Source organism: Ursus maritimus, unplaced genomic scaffold (genome assembly GCF_017311325.1).
Source record: "Ursus maritimus isolate PB19 unplaced genomic scaffold, ASM1731132v1 scaffold_1, whole genome shotgun sequence".
In the NCBI taxonomy this organism is placed as follows: domain Eukaryota; kingdom Metazoa; phylum Chordata; class Mammalia; order Carnivora; family Ursidae; genus Ursus; species Ursus maritimus.
The window spans coordinates 83,450,628-83,472,726 of NW_024423343.1; the positions used below are offsets into that span (position 1 = coordinate 83,450,628).

A 22,099-nucleotide genomic window follows, 5' to 3' on the forward strand; every position below is an offset into this window, starting at 1 on the left:
GACCTGTGGACACTTTGCTTTTAGCCCAATGAGACCAGGGTCAGATGTCTGTCCTACAGAACTATCAGATAAGAAATTCCTGTTATTTTTAGGCCAATGAGTTTGCGATAATATGTTATGGTAGAAATAGGAAACTCATACACATGTCCTCTGGAAAACAGTGGTGCTTGCTCAGAAAACAGACAGAAATCCCTGGCTGAGCACCCGGAAGCAGTCTTGGCTTGTTGCATGTTGTAATTCGATACAAGTGAAAAACTGCAAAAAAGAATACTAATAAAACATAAGCTTGAAATAGTTACTCATGTGAAATAGGAAAATAGCATTGCATATAGCTAAATACATTTCAAAAGGGAATGGGTGAGCAATTGGTCATAAAAATAATAGGGTAAAGGGTTAAAAATATATTCAGACAGGATAACATTAAAGCATGGATGCTTTTAATGTTGAGGAGTAAATATTGAAGCATTGCCCATCCTTGGAAAGTTCTACCTTATTTCTAACCTAAAACTCCATTATCAAAATTTCTGATCATTAAATTTATTTCTAAACTTGGTTTAAAAAAAGGAAAGAAAAAATTGGTTGTGGATTTACATAGGACATATAGGTCTTACATAGGAAGACATAACAGGCAGATATTTGTCAACAGCTAGTTTGTTATCCTATGAGCAAGATTTCTTCTAAATAGTCCCCCAAAGGCAATGTATGATGATGGAAAGTATTTATGTTTTAGAGTCTGGAATTGAATGCTAAATCTAATCTTTTAAGCCATATGAACTTTGGAAATATTTATTACTCATTTTACTCCTCTGAAGAATTTATTTCTTTCAAGTCATCTATTGGGTCCCTAATATTGAATAAGGAAAATGCTATCCTAGTTAATTCTCATAGAAACATTATAAACTAGAAATTATTTTCCACGGGATCTTTCTACTTCTCTAATATCTCCTGCTTTGTTATTTTGAGGGTTAAGTGAGATAATTGTGAAAAATGACAAGTTTTTCTCCTCTCTTTCCCTATCTCAGGGACTTGGGAAAAATGCAGACATTAAATCAGAAAAGACACTACTTGTCTCCATTCTTTGGATATGGAGAGTTACCGGAACGAAAAAGATAGGACTAGAGGTAAGCTTAGTACATTTCCTAGGATTTAGATATACTGGAAGTGTCTAGACCCCCTGCAAGACTTTAGCCCCAAGATTGCATCACAGATCATAAAACTCGATAGCTGTGCTTTTGTCCTGAGTTCACATTTACAGTACTAATACTGCTTTCACCACAAGTCATTTCCAGGGAATTAAGTCCTTGCAGTCAGTGGGTTAAATCCCCACGAAATAACCTGCGGTGACCCAGTTGTATTGACCTCAAATATAGAATTTCAGATCAATAGCTGCAGTACTTGGATTCTGAAATATAAAACAATCTCTGGTGTTTTTGTTACCCCAATGAGTGTTATCAGACAGGGGATCACCATGGCAATTACAGGTTCTTATCATATTAATGTTTGTATTTGGTCCAAAAAGAAACTATTTAAAAAAGTAAATGCCTTCTGTTCTTTTTTCTCAGAATATGTAATAATGACTTTCAAACATATAATGAGAATTAACAGTAATTCCAACGGCACAAGTGGTCATTAATTGCTTGTACATGAAATAACATTTCCTCCTCAGAGGGCAAAGCATTCCAGTTGGAAGTAAAATTCCTTTTGGTCTGTTCTCTTTTAAACTCTGTCATGAAAGGATAACAGATCTTTCAATCTCTCCCAAATAAAAATGTTAAGCCTAGGATTGGGGGTAATGAAAGAGAAAAGGGAAATAATGCTATAGCGACATGAACTGTAACATTGACTGACATGGAGTTTTGCTAGTGTCTGACCAAGGAGCAGAAACCACTTCAAGTATTTACACAAACAGAGGGAATTAATTAGATGCAGGGAACTGGTTACCCATGTGATGAAGATGCTGAGAGCCCAGTAAGGAAGAGTGAAGTAACAGAGAACCCAGCCCCTGCAGGAAGATACTACCAGGCTGGACGGGCAAAACGAGGAGGGTCCGCATCACTGGACGGCAGCTGGAACCAGAGCAGGCCTCTCCAGTCAAAGCGGAAGCCATGGAAAAGATGGAGCCTCAGGTAGAGAAACTACCTGAACCAGGTGGGTGGGCAAGGAAGAGGGCGTGGAGGATAAACTAATAGACGAGCTGGCCTTTTCCCTCCCCCTCCCTCTGCTCCCTACTGCCAGGCCCTGCACCGGCTGTGGCAGCAGGAATCCAGCCCTCAAGGGCACCTGTGAGATGTAGCTGGCTGGGGTCAACCGTCCTACGTTACAGAGCACAGGGTGGGGGGCAGAGATCGGATGGCCGAGAGGCCCAGAGCCAGCATGTATGGACATTTTCCCCATGCATTTCCTTTACCTGCTTGGTTCCTTTTCAAAAGAAGTCCTAGAACTCACAGGCAGGTCTATGGAGCTTTTCACTGTGTAGATTTTACAGGAGTCAGTGAGGGCTATGATAAAACTCATCACCCTTTTGGGCCTGGATATAAATGTCTTTATAGTAGAAAGATTTTTTACTCGATTGGTACACAATGGGGTAAAAATACCTACTCTGGTGTAGTTTTACCATTGCCAAAAAGGAGGTGGCCATTCTCCCATTGCTTAAGGATACTTGAACATGAACTACCAACCAGAGCTGAGATTCGTTGCATTTAGAACACCAGAACTGACTTCAAGATTCTGCCAAAAACACATGGGTTAGTAGATCTATGTCTCTGTCCAACATGGTCACGTATTTCTCCACCATACAACCCTCTTTGTTAGTCCTTCCATTTTATATAGTAAGAAATAATAGGTACCGTTTTGAGTTAGGTAAAGCAAGGTGGTTAAGTTGATTCTCCTTGCCTTAAACAATAAACGAAAAACTTCCTTCTTGTTTTTATATTACATTCTCAGACATAGCTTAATTGAAGAAACACTGTTAGCATCTGTACCGTATCCTACATTTTTAAAGGACTTTCTTAAGCACTCTCTTTTGTTTTTGCCATAACCCATTTTATCAGTGTTGCCGAAAATTCTTGCAATAGCCATCCGTCACAATAGCACGCTGCGCCTTCAACTCTGCCTTGTTCCCTTCTGGCGATGCCAGTGTTTCGGAAATTCTGTTAAGTGGGGGTTGAGTCTATGGTAGCGCAGAGATGCTCCTACTCTTTGTAGAAATTCAAAGGACATGCCCTCACATGGGTTCTGAGGGCCTGCTTCCCCTATCTCTCAAGCTGAGAGAGTGCGTTGCCTTGTATCTTTATAATCAAGTGAACTAAGGAAGATTAAATGATGGGTTTCTATATCACAGCCCTCAAATCAGCACATGTACAGGTATGTGTACAAATAACATAATCCGCACCTAAAAGTCTGGAGGACGTGATGGGAAATTTGTATGACTTCTTTAAATACACATCATCAGAAATAGGTACGGAAATGCAAGTTCCCCAGCTTCCTACCAGAACACTGTGCTAACATTGCAAATCATCTTCCATGCTCACCAGCCATGTTCCAAGACCAAACACCAGAACAAACTGTTATGGATATGCAGGCTTATTTATTATTTTCTTTATTCCTCCTTTTAAAAAGTTGAGCCTGGAAACCATAAAATACTGTTCTCCTTGAGAAGCAGAAAGCTCATGAAATACAAAGTCATGACAGGGGTTGGGAGGTCCAGCCTCACCTCAAAACCCATCATGAGAGCACCTGCTACTACAGTCAACAAGAGCAACAATGACAACAGCAAAATCTTGAAATTGTGAGAAGACAAGAGCAAGACCTTGGCAAAATAAATTTTGCTATATCCCTCTTGATATCTTCTGGTGGCCAGAACTTTAAACAAGTATGAAGACTTGTGAAATGGGAAACAGAATAAAGGGCATATCGAGGGCCTATTCTCCAACATGGGCCCCCAAACCGCCACTTCCACTAACGGGAATGCTGTGCACACAGCCACCCATATCAGACCTCCTAAGCAGAGCATTTTTTTTTCCTGGAAATTTTTTTCATTTAGACTTTAATTAAGCCCCTGCCAGTCTTGCAAGCTTTTTAATTTTACCTTTCTTTCTTCTTTCTTTCTTTTTCCTCCTTGAATCAACTTGCTCACCATGAAACTTTTTAAAGCTATCACAATTATAGGTAGTGTACCCTCAGATACTAAATTTAGATGTACTAGTGGTTGCTTCCTGAAGCATCAATAGCAAAAGTTTCCTTGCATTTGGAAAGATTTTCTTTCTTTCATTCATTCATTCATTCATTCATTCATTCATTCACTACTCATTTTTACATAAGTGTGTGTAGTCTGAATGCAAAAACAATAGAAAAGGAAGCTTCCTGGAGTGAGTGTACAACTACTACTGGTTAGTATGTGATATAATTCAACCTCCTACAAAGTCACCAGTTTAACCAAAGAAGCCTGCCATTACTTAATTTAATATTACACTGTTCATAAGCACATTGTAGCTGACTATTTACTGGTATTGGTGGATGAAGGATGAGGAAGCCTCGAGAGGGTGATGCCTGAGTTGATGATTTAACACATCTTTTATGAAATGTACTGAACGTCATTAAGTTCTCTTTCAAGACCCTTTCGTACTCAAACTCCTTGCCAATTCCGAGACTCTAAAGGTAGGCATTGAGCATGCCAAAGCTGATCCCTTTTAAACAGATTCCGGGAGAAGCTATCTTCATTTGAGGAGGTTTCGTTGAAAATTGACCACTCTAAGTCGGTTACCCTCTTCTTTTTTTAAAAACAAAAAGCAAAACCCAAACTCAGATATCACTGCAGGGCCAGAAATAAAAATAAGCCATCAAAAACACAAAACGAAAATGAAACATATTGGGGGTATTATCATCTCCACGATTGCTATTCTTGCCATTCTTCCTGTTTACTTAATAATTCCATGCTGCCAGGTCACCCCACCAAGCGCTCCTGTCTGTGAGGTTACTTACTGATGGCTTCCACAAACCGCTGAAAGAAACTGTAAGGGGCAGCTCCCGGAAAAACATCTTCAGTGCTCCGGTGACAACGTGGATGTCCTCCCACTGGCTGTCGTCCAAATTCAGCTTCTCTTCTGGGAAAACACGAGGAGAAATGGAACAACTGGTTTTAATGAAACAATTACAAGACACTAATTATTATGTTAATGTTTGCCTACTATCATCAGCAACCGTTAACAGCCTTCTGCACCTAGAGGTTTGGTGCTGTGCATGGTTTTTTTTTTTTCCCTTTTTCCGTAGGAAGGGAACATTTTCAATGGAATACCATCTGTAGGAATGCAGCTAACAAAAAAAACAAGAGACACAAAGAGACAGTGCCATTGACACAGTATGTCAGATACATTTATTCCCATAATGCATCAGTATGAAAATTAGCATCACGGCTCAACATGATTCAAAGCTATTTGGTTTTGAGGCCGAGGGGCTAAGAGTTGCCAATGATGGCCGGCTCAAGGGACCGGCCTAAAGGCCTTGCTGAGCCAACAGGAGACATATGCTAAACATGGCAATAGAAAATGAGTTATTGCTTTACATGTGTTAGCCTTGCTATGTACAAGGGAATAATGGGTAACACTTTTTTGCTTTTTTTTTCTGAATATAAAGTCAGCAAGGAATAGAATACTGAGTGAGAAAGGATATTAATTCCTTCTTACTGCTTCAAAAATATCTTTTTTTTTTTTTTTAGTTTTCATCTCAGCGAGGAAAATGTGCCCAGCAACAATATTAGACAGACCCCTGTTGGCCTACGGAGGCTATGCAAAGCTGTCAAAAATGATAACACACTAAAGACAAACCACAAGTGCTTACCAACTCTGCCTAGAAACAACAGACATGTTTGCTTGGGAAGCTTGAGTGAGTTCAGACATTTAAATATTAAAGAACATAAATGCCAAAATGAAGTTTTTAGAAGAAATAAGGGCACACTGGACAATTATTTTCTTCTTGCTAGCCCTCAAAAGGAAAGTCTGGAATCATTCTCCCCCAAGAAGAGGATGTAGCAGGGTCTGAAAGGGACATCTTTACATACCACTAAAAGGAAGCAAGACAGAAAAGCATTGCTGCTGATCCGTAGTATTTGTCTTTGTAAGCATGCAACGTGAAAAAGACCTTGAATTCTGGGCTGACTAAAAACTAAAGCTAACCATTTTAAACAACCTGGGAGGAGGTGGTTAACTGAAAAGCCTGGTATCCTGGCCAGAACTTAACAGGTATTTGGTCAACTGGAATTTTGTTTCTTTCCCGATGTCTTGGGTTCGCATTCATATGCCCCCTTGGTGTCAGTTTTATGAAGCAGAGGAGAATCTACACCAAAAATGTGAGAAAAGCTGAGGATTGTCACTGTGGGGAATCTCTGCATGGGCTGCTTTGCTAATAGTGTTCACATCTTTTCAAAATCTTAGCCGAAATCTTTATCAGACCTCTTTTTCTAAATGAACTATTATTTCCAGAGCTGGTAAGTGACGTTCCTGTTCAATAGGACGTTTGCAAAGAGAAGGAAAGAAGGTAGATCTGTTTATTTCAGATGGGCTCTTTTCTTCTTCCCTTTCAGTCTTCATTCTTACCTCAGTCATAACACAATAATATGATCCACAACAAAATCAGCGGAGGAGACCTTCTCTCTGCCCTGCAATCATTTTTGATTGATTGTATTTCAACAATTAGTCTTTTATTTGGCTACGTACTATTGAAATAGGCCGACAGCATCTTAGCAGGCCAGCTTTAAACAGTCAACTGTTAACAATAGCATCAAAAAGGGAGACCTGATGGGGTTTACTGTCACTTTAAAGAACGGGGTTTTCACATTGTTGAAATCTGTCAGATATTTTGAAATGTCCCTCTCACTATGGTGCCACACCCCCTGCGTGCCCTTATAATAAAATTGGTTTTACTCCTGATTAAATCATTTTCTCCCTACCCACTACCATACTTCTCATAATGGACCTGTGCGCTCTACAGCTGGTGTTCTTCCCATGGTACCAATTCTTACTTTATCTTTTAAGCACTTTGCTGCTAAGATCTCATGCAGAGTGCTTATGTTTTGTTAAGAGCTTCATTCTTAGAGAAATAGCTTAACACATGTTCTAAAAATGTTGTACAACTTATTGCTTAAAACACATTTAGAAAATGTATAAGTACTGTAGCTTTGGCACTGAACTTTAAGTGGAAACCTAAACACACACACACACACACACACACACACACGCACACATGTGCTCTCACACACACAACTATCTTTACCAAATATTTATCAGAAAAGTCCAAGACAAAATACCATTCTGGTACACAGGTTCAAGATTGCCAAAGGAAAGTATTCAGTAGGTAAAAAAGAAAACAGTTTTATCTGGAGCAAGAAAACAATAAGAACAACTGCTTGACCGTTGATATTTGTCACCCCCAAATAAACATCAGTTTATTCAAGTGATTGTGAAAATGGGATATTTCAATATCCATGAAAAAGAAAATCTGCCATCAATAAATACCATTTGATGATACTCACTTGAAATGACATATAATACCAATATTGGCTTGTGTGATTTAAAACAGCATTCCTACTACGTAGTCTTCATTTAAAAAAACAAAGCAGAACAATGTGTAGCCCTCCACAAGTAGCTTAAATAAATAGTATGGCAAGCAGGTGGAAAGAATCTTTTGAAATATAAAATCTATTCTTTTATAAAGTTTTTTCATAACCAACCAAGTCTAAGATTACTCGTAAACTGGTGGGCTTTAAGGAATATTTTTCAAGGCCATTGTGACTTATCTAAACATGCAGTTATGTCCATATACAAAATGAACTGACCATACTTGTATCTTGGTTTTAACAGGTATCATTATAAACACATTTGTATTATTTGATAGACACTTTCTAACTAATCTGTTAGGGGTGGTGACATCTTACGCTTCTCCCTTTTTTCAATAAAGTAGGGTTTCTCAATGGTAAAGCACTGTTAACATTTGGCTCTAGATAATTCTTTGTTGTGGGGGCTTTGATGTGCATACTAGGATGTGTAGGAACATTGCTGGGCCTAACCCACTAGATACCAGTAACACTTCCCAGTGGTCATGATAAAACATCCTCAGATATTGCCAACTATCTCCCAGTGGCGCAAAGTTATCCCCAACTGAGAACCACTACAATGAGCCGTAAGAATCTATAGAAGTTACCCAATAAATATTGATTTTGAACGTTACCTGAGGTAGGCAGAGAACTAGAAAACTAGATACACTCATACTGAGATTTCTTTACTAAGAACTTAAGAATTGGTCATTATAATGGACAAAATCAAAACCTTTTACAGAATAAAGTCCATGTGACCACATTCCAGGGTGCTTTGCAGCAAAAACAATAACCAACCATAGTGCTTACACTATACTGGGGACTATGTTATGCATTTTAGATTCATTATCTAAAGTAATTGTCTCAATAAGACCATGAGGGCCATGTTATTGCTATCATCATCTCTATTTTACAGACAGGGAAAATGATGCATGGGTAGATCAAGTAACTCTTCCATTGCTGACAAGTGATGAATCCAGAGTAAGAAGCCAGCAAACTCTCCCACCCCTCAAAACCACTGTGTTCAGACTTGATCTTGACTGGCAGAAGCTGAAAGGGAGAAGGCAAATAAGTGGTCATTGCAAGGGGGTGGGGGACTGACTATTACTTCAAGATAGTGACTTTTACATTTTATCCCTAAATGTCTTACTTGAGGCTATGCTTTTCCCTCTAAACCGACTCTGATCTTTTGTAATTACTCATTCACAGGAGGAACAGATTCTTCTATAAACAGATATAAACAAACTGGCAATAGAAAGGAACTACATTCCTTTGGAAAGGGGCAGGGCATGGAGCGAGCTGTCACGTGGGCATGTGGTGAAGAGGACATATGAGAGAGTGGGAAAGGGATTATACAAAACACCAGGCCTGGATTCACCACTAATTCACCATATATCTGCTTACTTGTTTGTGAAATGAAGATAGTTAGAAGGATAGTTGTTGTTATCAAATGAGAAAATGTATCTGAAAAACATTTGGAAAGCACAAGGAAACAAACATATCCAAGGTGTTACTATGAAGAGAAAGGTGAATAAAGGCCAAAAAAGCGAAATACATCAAGGATTAAGGCAATCAGCATCGACCATCCTGTTGTTTTAGGGGATTTACCTAAGCGTACTGCAGTGTGTCACATGACATCAATAGAAACTTGACATGCTAGAGTCCAGTACTGGGAAGAAGACTGGCTGAGTCATGATATCTCACAATCCTTACTCTGATAAATGTGCTTTCTCCTGGCCCTCGAATTAGGCTTTCTTAAATTCATTTTGATCATGGTTTTTGGCTTAAAGCATTTAAACAGAATTGCAGATATGTCAAGCTCTTGAATTCAAACACTATGTGACCTCTATGAGATCACCAAGACACACATCTATATTTTGTACCTCAATAAGGCCACCTTGAAATGCCCTTTCTTTCAGGGTCTTTTATGTATTTTATTTATTTTAAGTAAAAACATTTATATCAAGCTACTTATATTCGAAAGAAAAAAATAGTTAATAACTATTATGAACAATCCTTCTTAAAAATGGAGAATTGAAAGATGGACCTTTGATAGTGATGGCAGATCCTGGTAATTTCCTCGGGAAAAAGGCATGTTTATTAGTTCAATCGCCACTTTCCTCATACATTGCTCTATAGATTGGTAAAACCAGAAGTTGCTATATCTGCTCTGATTTTAACTAAACTCACTGTGCTGATTGAAATGTGACTGCAGATAACTTGAACTATACAGAAGTGAGTAGTGACATGAATGAAGAGGTACTTCTTTGTGTATTGAGGAAGTGCATGTTTACCTTGTTGTTTTTTCCAGGCACTTTTAAAGCTTCTTTCCAGCTTTCTTTAACCTTTGTAATAAAAGAAGAGGAAAAGACACCCAGCTTTCCCAGGATGTGGGGAGAAGAGCTCTGATTTCATTAATATAGTGACAAGAACCTATTACATGGTAAAACTCTCATAAAGGATGTGGTCTGCTTCCCGCGCAGATGACCATTCAGAAACCTTATCTGAAAGGCCTACTGGGTACATGAAAGCCAGAGTCTGAATGAAAGAGATGCCAGAGGGACTACCGATCTGAAAAATAATAATATGTCTGGCCATAAAATCAAACTGGAAGATTAGTTATTAAAGTGGATAAGACACACTGTTTATCTGTAAGGACATAGCCGATTTTTAGTTTATCACTTAAAGGAGTGGATCAAAAGGAAGTTGGTTGAATCATTCAACTAGCTCAACCTTTCCTGTTATGCTGGCCCTTAAAGTGACAGTTCAGTGTGATTTCCAGTAGATTAGAGAGCCTCCAAATTCTCAAACACAGTGATGCAAACCCTGTGTCAAAGTACCATCCTTCCATTCTGCACTCACTCCAGCCCCTTCCTAGGGCAACCTGGGCCTGCATGAGACTTTGGTGAGGACATTACTTTAGAAAACTTGACCAAATGGCCAGTTAATTTGTTAGTTCACTTAATTTGTATTAAATAAACATAGATGGAATAGAGACTACATACCAGGGCTGTATTGTGTGCTTTTCAAAGCCAAAACTGTGGAGGCTGTTTTATATTCCTCAAAGGAGAAGGTTCCACCAGGTGCTCAGAAATATTATTCATTTTACATCTTATGTCTATTCCCCAGAATAAGACCCTACTGATCCTTGCAGACAAGCAAGAACAAACTCCAAGAATAAACCCATCACCTGAAAAAATGTGCAGGGTGTCTGTTATGGGCTGGATTGTGTCATCCTCAATTCATACGTTGAAGTCCTAACCCCCAGTACCTTAGCATGTGACTGTATTTGGAGATGGGGCCTTTAAAGAGGTAATTAAGGTAATGAGGTCATATTGGGTGGGGCTTAATCCAATATGACTAACATCCTTGTTCAAAGAGAAGATTAGACACAGACATGTAATGAGGGAAGACAGCGTGAAGAAACAGGAAGAAGACAGCCGTCTACAAGCCAAGCAGAGAGGCCTCAAAGGAAAGCAACCCTGCCAACACCTTGATCCTGGACTTCTTGCCTTCCTAAATATGAGCAAATAAATTTCTGTTGTTTGAGCCCACCCAGCTCCCAGTCTGTGGTACTTTGTTCTGGCAGCCCTAAAAAAATGAGTATTACGACCAAAAGTTTGCATAGAGAAAGATTCCATGTTCCTGGATCATATCTAAACATTTTCTTAACACAGGGGTTATGCCACACTTATGAAATATAATAGACAACAGAAAGCTGTTATTTTATTCCAGATGAATAAAAAAATTATCTAGATTCAGAGAACGGGTTTGAAGCTGGAATTAGTTGGATAATAACTTGCTTCTTTAGACTCAACCCAACTATTTGAAATGATTTGTTCTATAAACATGCAGGGTACTCTCTATCTTGGCCTCTAGACAGAGAATAAAATTATGATTGCCATTTTCTTACTCATTCTTTTTTCCAGCTACTACTTCTAAAGTGCAAATATTACATTGCTGTTATAACCTCAGACACAAAATACTAGGGAACATTTAAAATGTTCTCAGGAAATACTCAATGCAAGCTTAATCAACTTTCTATGACCATTGTATTTATCAAAGAAGGAGGAAAGTGGTTTTAAATATGAAACTTTGTATTCCAAAACCAAGGAGATTTGGTCCTTACAATTTATCATAGTAACTTCCAGGAAGCTATGAGCAGGCCTACATTTAAAAATGGTTACTTTACGGTAAGAGAACATGGTTGGATCTGGGCGGTTTTGCCACCTGGCCTACAAAATATAGTTTTGTGTGGCCAACTTAGTAAGAAAGAGGGAGGAACCAAGGAAATAACCAGAAACTCTCAAAGATACTAAAACTAAAAACAAAGAAAACAAGACAAAAAAAAACAAGCTTTTATTTCTTAATGGGATGTTTTGGCATGCCACGTTGGCTTGCTTTCTGTGTATTTCATGTTGTGTATATTCCTTTGCAAATCACTTAGGAAGCCCAAGGTATGCAAATAATGTCACAGGCTAATATAAAATATCTTTAGTTACTCTCTTTGAAGGAAGCGAAACAGCCTTCTACTATAACCAGCACAGGAACTGGGTCAGCAATGAGAATGTCTTATTTTTATTTTTCCTCAGATTTCATTTGAATGTAAATAATAACATAATAAATAGGTACAACTGAAACTTGTGAAGCAAGCACCACAGATGGAAAGTATAACAAATGTGTCATTGCTTTGTGCATTTTTAATTTATAATGGCATACCATAAAACATCTCCCCATCATCATAACTCCATGTATAATGCCACCTTATAAAATGATGTTATTGACATTATGCTTCTCTCCAGGCTTTTAGATATTTTTTGTCTCGGCATCTGAGAAGAGGTAGCCCTGTTCAGAGTCTAACAGCACCACCACCACCCACAAAATGAATTGATTTTATTTGTGAGGATCGCACATTTAAAAAAAGGATATATTTCGTGGTACCAATATATAGTTCTTTAATGCCTTTCATACTCAGAGCTTCCAACACTGCTCTTATTTCCATTCAGTCAAAGGCTTTTTGTGCTGTGCAGACACCATACACAATGGTTCATTTTATTTGACCGTCTTCTCCAAACAGATTCTGAATTTGTTTGAATTCCATGGATGATTTCATACATTACATACTCCAAAGGGTAGAGAATCCGTAGGATTACATTTCAACAAAGTCATTTTTGCGTTTCCTTCATTCTCGGCTCTAAATTTCAATACCATTGCTATTTGTTCCCTCAAAGTTATATTACGTTTGTAAATATCAAGCAGAAGTTCAGGTCAAAACATATCTCATAATGATATCTAGGAAATAAATACTACTAAATCTATAAATGCCCATCTACAGATAACATTTCTATTGTAGGTATCTGCACATGCATCCATGTTATTTAAAGTGCTGGCTTCCTCACTGTCAGCTTCCCTCCTATTTTTGTGTGAGAATTAAATGAAGTAATGTATGTAAATGATTTAGTACAGGCTTGTTATAACGTTATTAGAAAATTTATTTGGACATTATCTTCTTGGTCGGCCAGACTTTGGCAAATGTTTCCAGAATCTAATATGATTTCTAGCTTTTATTATTCCCTTTACTACATGGTTGGTGTTTGTGGGGTTAGAAATGGTATCATTTAGCAGGAAGGACTGGGCTCTTTGCTAGTTTAGAAGTCTCCCGTCTGGAAATATTTCATTGGGGAAAACAGAAATAAAAGGTAAACAAAATTGGTAGATTAAGACAGAGCCACTCTTATTCGTTGAAACCATTTTATTCCTAGATAAGATATCAATTAAAGATAACAAAAACGAAGAGAATGTTTGGCAATCATTGAGGATCATTTTCCCTCTAAATTATCTCGACTAATTGATTCATGGGAATAGTTAAACAAATTTTCTATTTCGTATCACAAGAGCTGCCAGAGTTCTTCAAAGGCATATGAGATCGGACTTGGGAGATCTCTAAGTTTTACAACTGCTTGCATAAGCTTGGACAGAATACCTAGATCTCCATGCATCAGTTTCTTTGTGAAACCACCAAATAACGCGATCTTCTTAATTCTGTATCTATGCAATCTTTTCAGTCCAGAATAGTGATTTAGATTCTTTAATGAACCTATTATCAATAACCGGTTATTTTGTTTTTGTGAATGAAAAGTTTTAGAGATTTCTTTTTTTTTTCCACCTCAAAAGATAGTCTGTCTGTCCGACTCTAGGGGCCTCCAGTTTTCAAAGATATGGAGCATAAAATCACCCTATGTCCCTTTCTTCCATAACTTTGGAGAATCATAATTCACACAAATAGTTCACAGTATGGACTGCTTGTATTACAAAGGAGCTATAAAAAGTAGTTGATAAAAATTGTCAAAACACTTGATAACATACTTGAAAACCTACATTGTTTAATATGAAGAGTGTGGTGCTTATTGCTATTTTAAAAGTTTTTATTTATTTTATTTTAAAATGGAAAATGCATTCACACAATTTAAAGGTTAAAATACATACTGCAGAAGTCTCTTTCTAGTCTATCCCTAGCTAGCCAGTTCACATCCCTAGAGAAAACCCATATTATCAATTTCCTATGTATCCTTTTAAAGCCATTTTTCTATACTCAAGCAATATTACCCTCCACCACCACTTAAAACATAAATAGCAATATAATCTATGTACTGTTCTGCATCTTGATTCTTTTCCCTTGACAATATATCATAGAGATTATTCAAAATCAGGACATAAAGAGCTTCCCTGTTCTTTTTTTAAAGCTGCATATTTAATTTTATGGATGTACAGTAATTTACTTGATCAGTTTTCAATTGCTTAATATTTTGCATAGTGTTAGTGTAAGTTATCTTGTTCTTAGATCCTTTACATCTAAGTATAAGTATGTACTGTGTGAACAAAACAAATTCTTAGACCTGGAGTTTCTAGATCAAAGATTGTGTGTATATCTAAGATATTGATAGACCTTGCCAAATTGCCCTCATAGCTAGTGCACCAATTTAGGTTACCATCACAGTATTTGAAGACCATGATTCATTGGGAACATGTATTCATTACTGTCTGTCACTCTTCTCAGATGTCCGTAAATTGTGCCTTTAATTTTATAGTTTAAAAAATATTAAAGAATAAAATGAGGAGAGATATAGAGACTTGGACTAAAAATACACATAAAAATCTTGGTAAATGAAGTGAAAAAGTTTGAATATTTAAATGACAATAACTGGTAAACAATTGATGTTTAACAAACATATAACAATAACTACAAATAAGAAAATAAGCCCCAATAACAATAACTATTTTCTGCAAGACAAAATCAGAGAAGGAGACAGACCGTAAGAGACTCTTAATCATAGGAAACAAACTGAAGGTTGCTGGAGGGGAGGTGGGTGTGAGGATGGGGTAACGGGGTGATGGACATTAAGGAGGGCACATGATATAATGAGCACTGGGTATTATACAAATAAGACTGATGAATCACTGAACTCTACCTCTGAAAGTAATAATACACTGTATGTTAATTAGTTGAATTTAAATTTAAAAAATAGTAAAAAAAAAAGTAACTGTTTTCTGATGAAATAAGATACTAAATAGAAACAAAGTCAAATAAAAAAAAAGTGGGTATGCCAAAAATAAATGAATGAATGGAATTCCACCATTTATATCAATTACAGCAATTAATAGTATAGAGTCAAACAAATGAAGTATTGATCAAATTAATTAACATATTCACTCATTAAAACAATTTATGAGACACTTACTAGATGTCAATGCTGTGATAAGTGCAAGAAGCGTGAGAAGAAAGGCAATTCTAAGGACAGAATGAAGTTTGCAAGATGTTTCAGAAATGGTATAATAATCTCTTGAAGTCCTGGCAATTCTCAAGTTCCCCTTAACATCATTGCTAAGATTGTGCTATCTTTAGGGAAGAAGCTATACCCTTTTTAATTTTCTATTTGCTTCATCAATACAAAGAAATGCTCGATTAGTTGCTTAATAAGTACCTCTTTAATAAAGAGCATGATGATGATGATGATGATAGCTATGTAACCCTCCCAAGTCTGAGGGTTTTCTACAGTTCCTCTTATAGAAAGATAGGAAGACATCATTTGCTATGGTCTCAGTGACCTGTTTAGTACTGGGACACATTTTCAAGTGGCCCAGAAAGTTCTGGCCCATAGGAACTTCTATCTTAGCAAACAGAACAGAGATGTACTTGGGTTAACCTCACCACACACATTCCCTTTTTACAGTGCATACAAAGTCAGTGGAGGAAGTTTGAGTGATGGATATGGGAAGACAGAGGCTTTTGCCATGAGGTGCTCTGCTCCTTGCTTCTCTTCCTGTCTCACACTAAAAAATCTGTGGCACTAGCTCTCGGGTCTCTGCCTATGTTTCCTGATGTTACTCAGGTGTCTATACTGTTCATCTCAACTGTGGCCTATGTTCAGCTTCATTTCAGATCCAGCTTCCTATGTTCTTAATTGTCCCTGATAATCCCATCACTCCAGGCACACCCTAAATATTTTAACTCTCCTGACTTAACCAAAAACTTTCTTTGGTATCTCTCCTCCAAACAGGTTTGTTCACATAAATCTTTGTATCCTCAGTGCTTAGCCTAGTGCCTCATGCCTGGTGTGCTCCCTTTTACTGCTTATGGATAAAATTGTCCAATTTTAAGCTCCTTTGACAGTAGAGGCTATTTCATGGTATAACAATAATTCTGATAACAGTAGGTCTATGGACATACCCACATATACAGCACAATTTTTGTGTTCTCTTTCTTCATTTTTCTCTTTCAAAACAGTACTAAAGATATAAGTAGGTTGTTCAGTCACTCATTCATTCCTTTATCAAGTATTCATTGAACTCCAATTTTATGCTGGGCATGTTGTAGCTGCTGGGGTGAAACAAGACATAATGAAGACCTGGTTTCTAAGCTTGAGGATCTTGCAGTATATTGGAAATTCAGGCAAATAGAAAAAACATTACAATAAAACATGGAAACTGTTACTACATACTTAGTGTGGATGGCTATGGGAACACAGAAGATGCGTATCTAGCGTGCCCTGGAAGGTGGTCAAGGGAGCCTTCCTAGACTAGGTACACATAACAATTATCTTAGTTTATGAGCAGCTATGTGGACAATGGTGGGGTGGAGGATGGGGGAGAGGGTGGGAAGGGGTATATAAAGAACATGAGAAGTGATGGTCAGGTCAAGAACTGAGGGATACGATGCATTTGTGGAACCACAGGTTGCTGGAGAGCACAGGTGTATAGGTTCCATGTCTCAGATTGCTGAGGATGGAAAGGAAGACACAGGCCAGAGCATAAGGACCTTATAATCGAAATTGGCTGGATGACAGCAGCAGGACTGTGACATTCTAGCAAGATGGTCTGGCAGGAGGGAGCGGGAGGGATCAGAGTGAGTACGCGGGTGAGAGGTGGTGTGTCCGAGAGGCACCATGAGCAAGGAGCTCTGTTGAGAGGCTGCCTTGTGTTAAAATACTGCATATTCACTGTGGAGAAAATATTTAAAAGGAAGACAGGAAATAAGAGACACTCAGGTGTGTTGATGAAACTGTTACATAGCACAGAAAGAAGTCTAGAAAAGTGACGGTTAGGGATGTAAAAGGATTAAAGTTCAGAGACCAATTATTGTGCATCACATTCATCACCGGTTTGGGGAAGTCAAAATATTCTATTTCCTAAAGTTTAGAAAGACCTGCTGGTAGTTGGAAATGAGAATCCGCTTGGATTATCTGATCAGAGATAAGACTTCAATGGTGTTTCAGTATCATGCACTACTTTACTGACTCTACAAAAGGGAATTACAATTAATTGGATTATGCTGGTCTCCACACGCTAATTGTGAGAAAAGAAAGTATAAAGGTGTAACTATTGCTAACAGGTCATATCTATCATCAACCATGGGATTTGCTTTTTTACTTACCAATAAGATTAATTTCTTCTTTATAATCTTTCAATTTGAAGTTGTTTTAATTATAGAGTTTAGAAAATTCAAAGGAAAAAGCAAACCTACTTTCAATGTATTATTAATAATTGACCTCATTTTTTTCATCTTTATGATGAGGGAAAAAGAAATGGAAGACTTGTTTATTGTTTAGAAGAGTTTTACTTACTAAAGATCCCTTTACAAACTTTTCCCAATTTTGATTTAATTGAAAATTATTTTATACTGCATTATCTGTAAAGTGTTAAGCCCAGGGCTATGTTTCTGGGAGTCATGAGGATGTGGTATCTATTTTTAGGGAAATTAATATCTAAAAAAGGACTTAGGTCTGCAAACCCCGAACATTATTATATGGCTAAGTGGAGTGTTAGATTAAAGAGATAAACTACTAGGTAACATGATACAGTTGAGCACTTCCCTGGCACTATTGTAAGTGGTTTGCATGTATTCATTCATTTTATCCTCACACCAACATATGCTATAGGAACTATTATTAGTTCAATTTTAGTGATAGGGAAATGGAGGTCCAGAGATTAAGCAACTTGTCCAAGTTCAGTCATGTATTTAGCTAGAGTCCAATCCATCGGGCTCCAAGCCTGAAACCTTAGTCACTCTGCCATCCTGGAGTATGGACTGGTACATTCTGACTGGGGTTGCAGGGGAAATTTCTCTTCAAGGTTATGACAGCAAGGGATTCATAGAATGTTGATGACTGAGATGGGGGAAAAAAGGATGTTGCAAGCGAGGATTCTACAAATGTGATCCCAGGACTAGCCATTTCAGTATCTCATTGGAGATTATTAGAAATGCAAAGTATTACATTATACTCCAGACCTACTGAAACAGAATCTCTGGGGTGCAGCTGGCCATCTGTGATTTACCAAGTCTTTCAGGTGATTCTGATGCAAGCTAATGTCTGAGAGCCACTATTCTAGCAAACAGAGATGATATGGATAAAAGTTTGATTATTGGCAAGTAGTCTCTTGATGGGTAGTGTGAAGGTGGGTTATGAAATGTGAGAACTCAGCTTGGAAGTTGGTGGAATGCCTTAACTGCCAGGCTAAGAGGTTAAATGTTTAAATGTTCTCCTTTAGACAAGAAGTTGAACAGAGAAATAACATCATTCAGACTATAGTTTATGGAGATGAGTCCGTTGGGAATATAATGACGCATTTGAGAGGTGAGAAAGTAGGAAGATGCAAATTAGTTACGAAGCTATTGTAATAGTCCAAGGAATCAGGAATCAGGAAGGCCAGAACTAAGTAGTGTTGGTAGAAATGAAAAAAAGAAGCTATGTGAGCCCTTGAAATTTAATAAAAGTAGTGGTGGTAAAAGGAAAAGAGAATCAAGTACAACTCCTATTTCTAGCTAAAAGGATGTTTATGTGCTGATGCAGTTGACTTATAGTAGACACCTGAGAAAGAGTAGCTGGGTTTTTTTATTCATTCAATTTGTTCTTGGCAATAAGATGCTAGGGAGTTTGGTTTGGGTATGCTATTGACATAATCATGTGACAATATCTGGTAGCTATCTGATATTTGAATAGGAGCTTAGTAAAGGGAGATAAAAATTGGACAGGTCAATTTGAGAATTAACTGATAGAAGTAAAAGTTGAATAATAACAAAAATGATGACAAAAGCCATGAACCTATCATGTGCCAGTTACTGTGAGAGACACTTTGTTCTGTTTTTTAAGATTTTATTTATTTATTTGAGAGAGAGAGAAAGAGAATGAGGGGGAGCAGGGAGCCTGACTTGGGGAGAGGGGAGCCTGACCCTGGGCTCAATCCTGGAACTCCAGGATCATGACCTGAGCCAAAAGCAGACACTAACCCCACTGAGGCACCCAGGCGCCCCGTGACAGACATTTTAAACACGTGATCTTATTTAGCCTCCATAGCAACCAAGCCAAGTAGTATTATCCATATTTAACATGTAAAGATCTAAGGACCAGAGAATTTAAATAATTTGCTCAAGTTCACACAGGAAGTTAATGCTACAGCTGTTTCTAACACTGTTGCCTCATTCACAAACTATTTTTTAAGACTATCTAAAATAATAAGGGAGGAAAATGGCCATATAGAAACGGAAAGAGCAAGAAGAAAAAAGTGCCATTCAAATTTATGTCCTGGAAGTGAGAATATAATTATTTTTCCACAAGGTTATAAATAAACAGCTCCAGACTATGATGTAAAAGAAAGACCCGACCAACAACATGGATTCCTGTGTTAATAGTTGATCTCCAGTGATCAGCGTCTATACAAATCAGCATGTTTGACAAGGCAGATTCTACTGCAGTTTTGTCTGTAGAGGAGTTGCAGTAGTTTAAAGTATACTGAGTAAGTCACACTTTGTGATTCAGTTTATCTGTGCTAAAGAACACCTATTCATGCAAACCCAATGCTCTTTGATGTGTTACTGGTTAATAACAAAGACTATGGTGTAAACTCTATAGGGCAAAACACATCTAAAGTTGAGAGAAATGAAACACAAGGAACGAGAGGTGTTTTCCCGGTTCAGTAGTTGTATCTCTGCAAACAACGAGTTGATAGTTTGTAATCAAATTGGAAACTTGGTTGGTCAAGTATAGATAAACTGTCAGATTTGTAACTCTCCATCTTAGTCTAAAATATTTAGGAAGACAGTGTTAAATGATGAATGTTGGTTAAAGACATAACATGGTTTTAGGAACATTATTTTCTGAAAATCTAGATTACATTTCCTTTAATGAACAGAGCTATTTTTAGTGATAGAACAGCCATAGGTCAATTTGAGTGTGTGATAAGGCACTTGAATGAATTTGCACAATATGTACCTTTTGCAGATTGTATTTATATACCGAACACACCTTTGCATGTATTTTAAAGACTAAGATTTCTTGGGGCACCTGGATGACTCAGTCGGTTAAGCATCGAACTCTTGATTTAGGTTCAGGTCATGATCTCAGGGTACTGAGATGGACCCCCTAGTTGGGCTCTGCATTCACTGGGGAGTCTGCCTGAGATTCTCTCCCTCTCCCTCTGCCCCTCCACCTGCTCACGCACTCTGTCTCTCTCCAAAATAAATAAATAAATAAATCTTAAAAAAAACCTAAGACTAAGATTTCTTATTTCATTCATTCAGGGGCTCTACTATACTGCACGATCTGCCATTTAATCTTAACTTTCTACTTCACTAAGACCCTGGTCATCTGTTTCCCTTAAACTGGCGTACTTGCTATTCCCAAGTAGGCATTGTATACTATAACCTCCCTGCTTTGGTTCTTGCTCATTCTTGACCAAATTTAATACCGACTTTTTCCTCCTATCCCATCCTACCAATTCCTTAAAGCCCAAAGGAGTCCTTCACATCTCCAGAGATCTTGCCTAGAGCCATCCACTTTTCCTTGATCTCACTCTGCTTTGAAAGCTGAGTATTTATTGCCTCTGACACTAATTTGGGGATTAAGCATTGACAATCCTGGCATTCTTGCATCGTGTCCCCCTGCCCTCTGCTCTCTTGCAGATACCTCCTTTTGGCCCAATCCAGTTGGAAGCCTTTCTACAAGGGGACCTTGGCGATGTGATGCATACAGGTCAGATCCTGGGTACTGAACAAGATAGTGAAGAGTGGAGAACATATGGGGGCGGGGCAGGGGGGAAGGGCGGAGAAAATAACAAGCATATCAATCCAATCTAATAGTCTGTCACTTGAAATATGGAAGTCCAATTGCCCAGAGAAATATTTCAGAACCTCAAAATAGTGTAACTTGGTTTTGAATTTTGTAGAAACTTTATGGGTGGGGACAAAATCTTTTGTGTAAGGACATCCCTAACATCCTTAATCCCATAAAGAAACACATGTACATGCATTTATTTCAATGTATAATTATTGACATAAACACAGCTGCTCTCTATGTTAAAGGAACATTAAGCTCACAAAAGCATGGAAATTCCTACTTAGAGTGCCTACTCCATCCTTAACATGGCTTGTTGTGCCCAGATGCTACATGCATTTTTGTACCATTTAAAAGGTTGATGTACAAAAGCAAAAAGGTGGTAGAAAAATTAACTGAAGAGAGAATCAAGCCATATAGAATTGTCCTATTCTTATATTTTATTATGCTCTAATCTCCATAATGCCTACACACAACAAAACAAATTAAGAATTAAAGAAGAGATAATTTGTAGATTTGGGGATTTGGGGGCAGGAAAGCTACACATGTAAAGATACACAAGACACGTACAGCCAAAACAGAAGAATACTGAAATTGTGTAGTTTATGTTAAACTTAAAATAAATAGAGATTTACACTTCCCTTTAGATCCAGAAATACATGAAAAGTTGCAAGGCAGCCCACAACAAAGCAATTGACAAGAAAGATAGCATCTGCTTTTCTGTCTATTCAAGCTGAAGTTTTTTCATTCTAAATGCAAGCAATGCTTCCCAAGTTAACATAATTAACTCATGACAATCCTGAAACATCATAATATAAGATACAGATGGAAATTCAAAGCTTTAAAAATGTCAGCTAACTGCACCAGGATTATCACTTTTTTAAAAGTGAACAAACCATAATGCTAA

General features: G+C 37.7%; 1 protein-coding gene across 1 annotated transcript in view; it reads right to left on the reverse strand.

Moving 5' to 3' along the window:
* The window catches only part of ARHGAP15 (Rho GTPase activating protein 15), a 594,269-nt gene that overhangs the window by 121,057 nt on the left and 451,113 nt on the right, over nucleotides 1-22,099 (reverse strand). Inside the window, 2 exon segments of the mRNA XM_008695878.2 lie at nucleotides 4,981-5,019; nucleotides 5,022-5,102. Coding sequence (XP_008694100.1) covers nucleotides 4,981-5,019; nucleotides 5,022-5,102 — 120 coding nt within the window.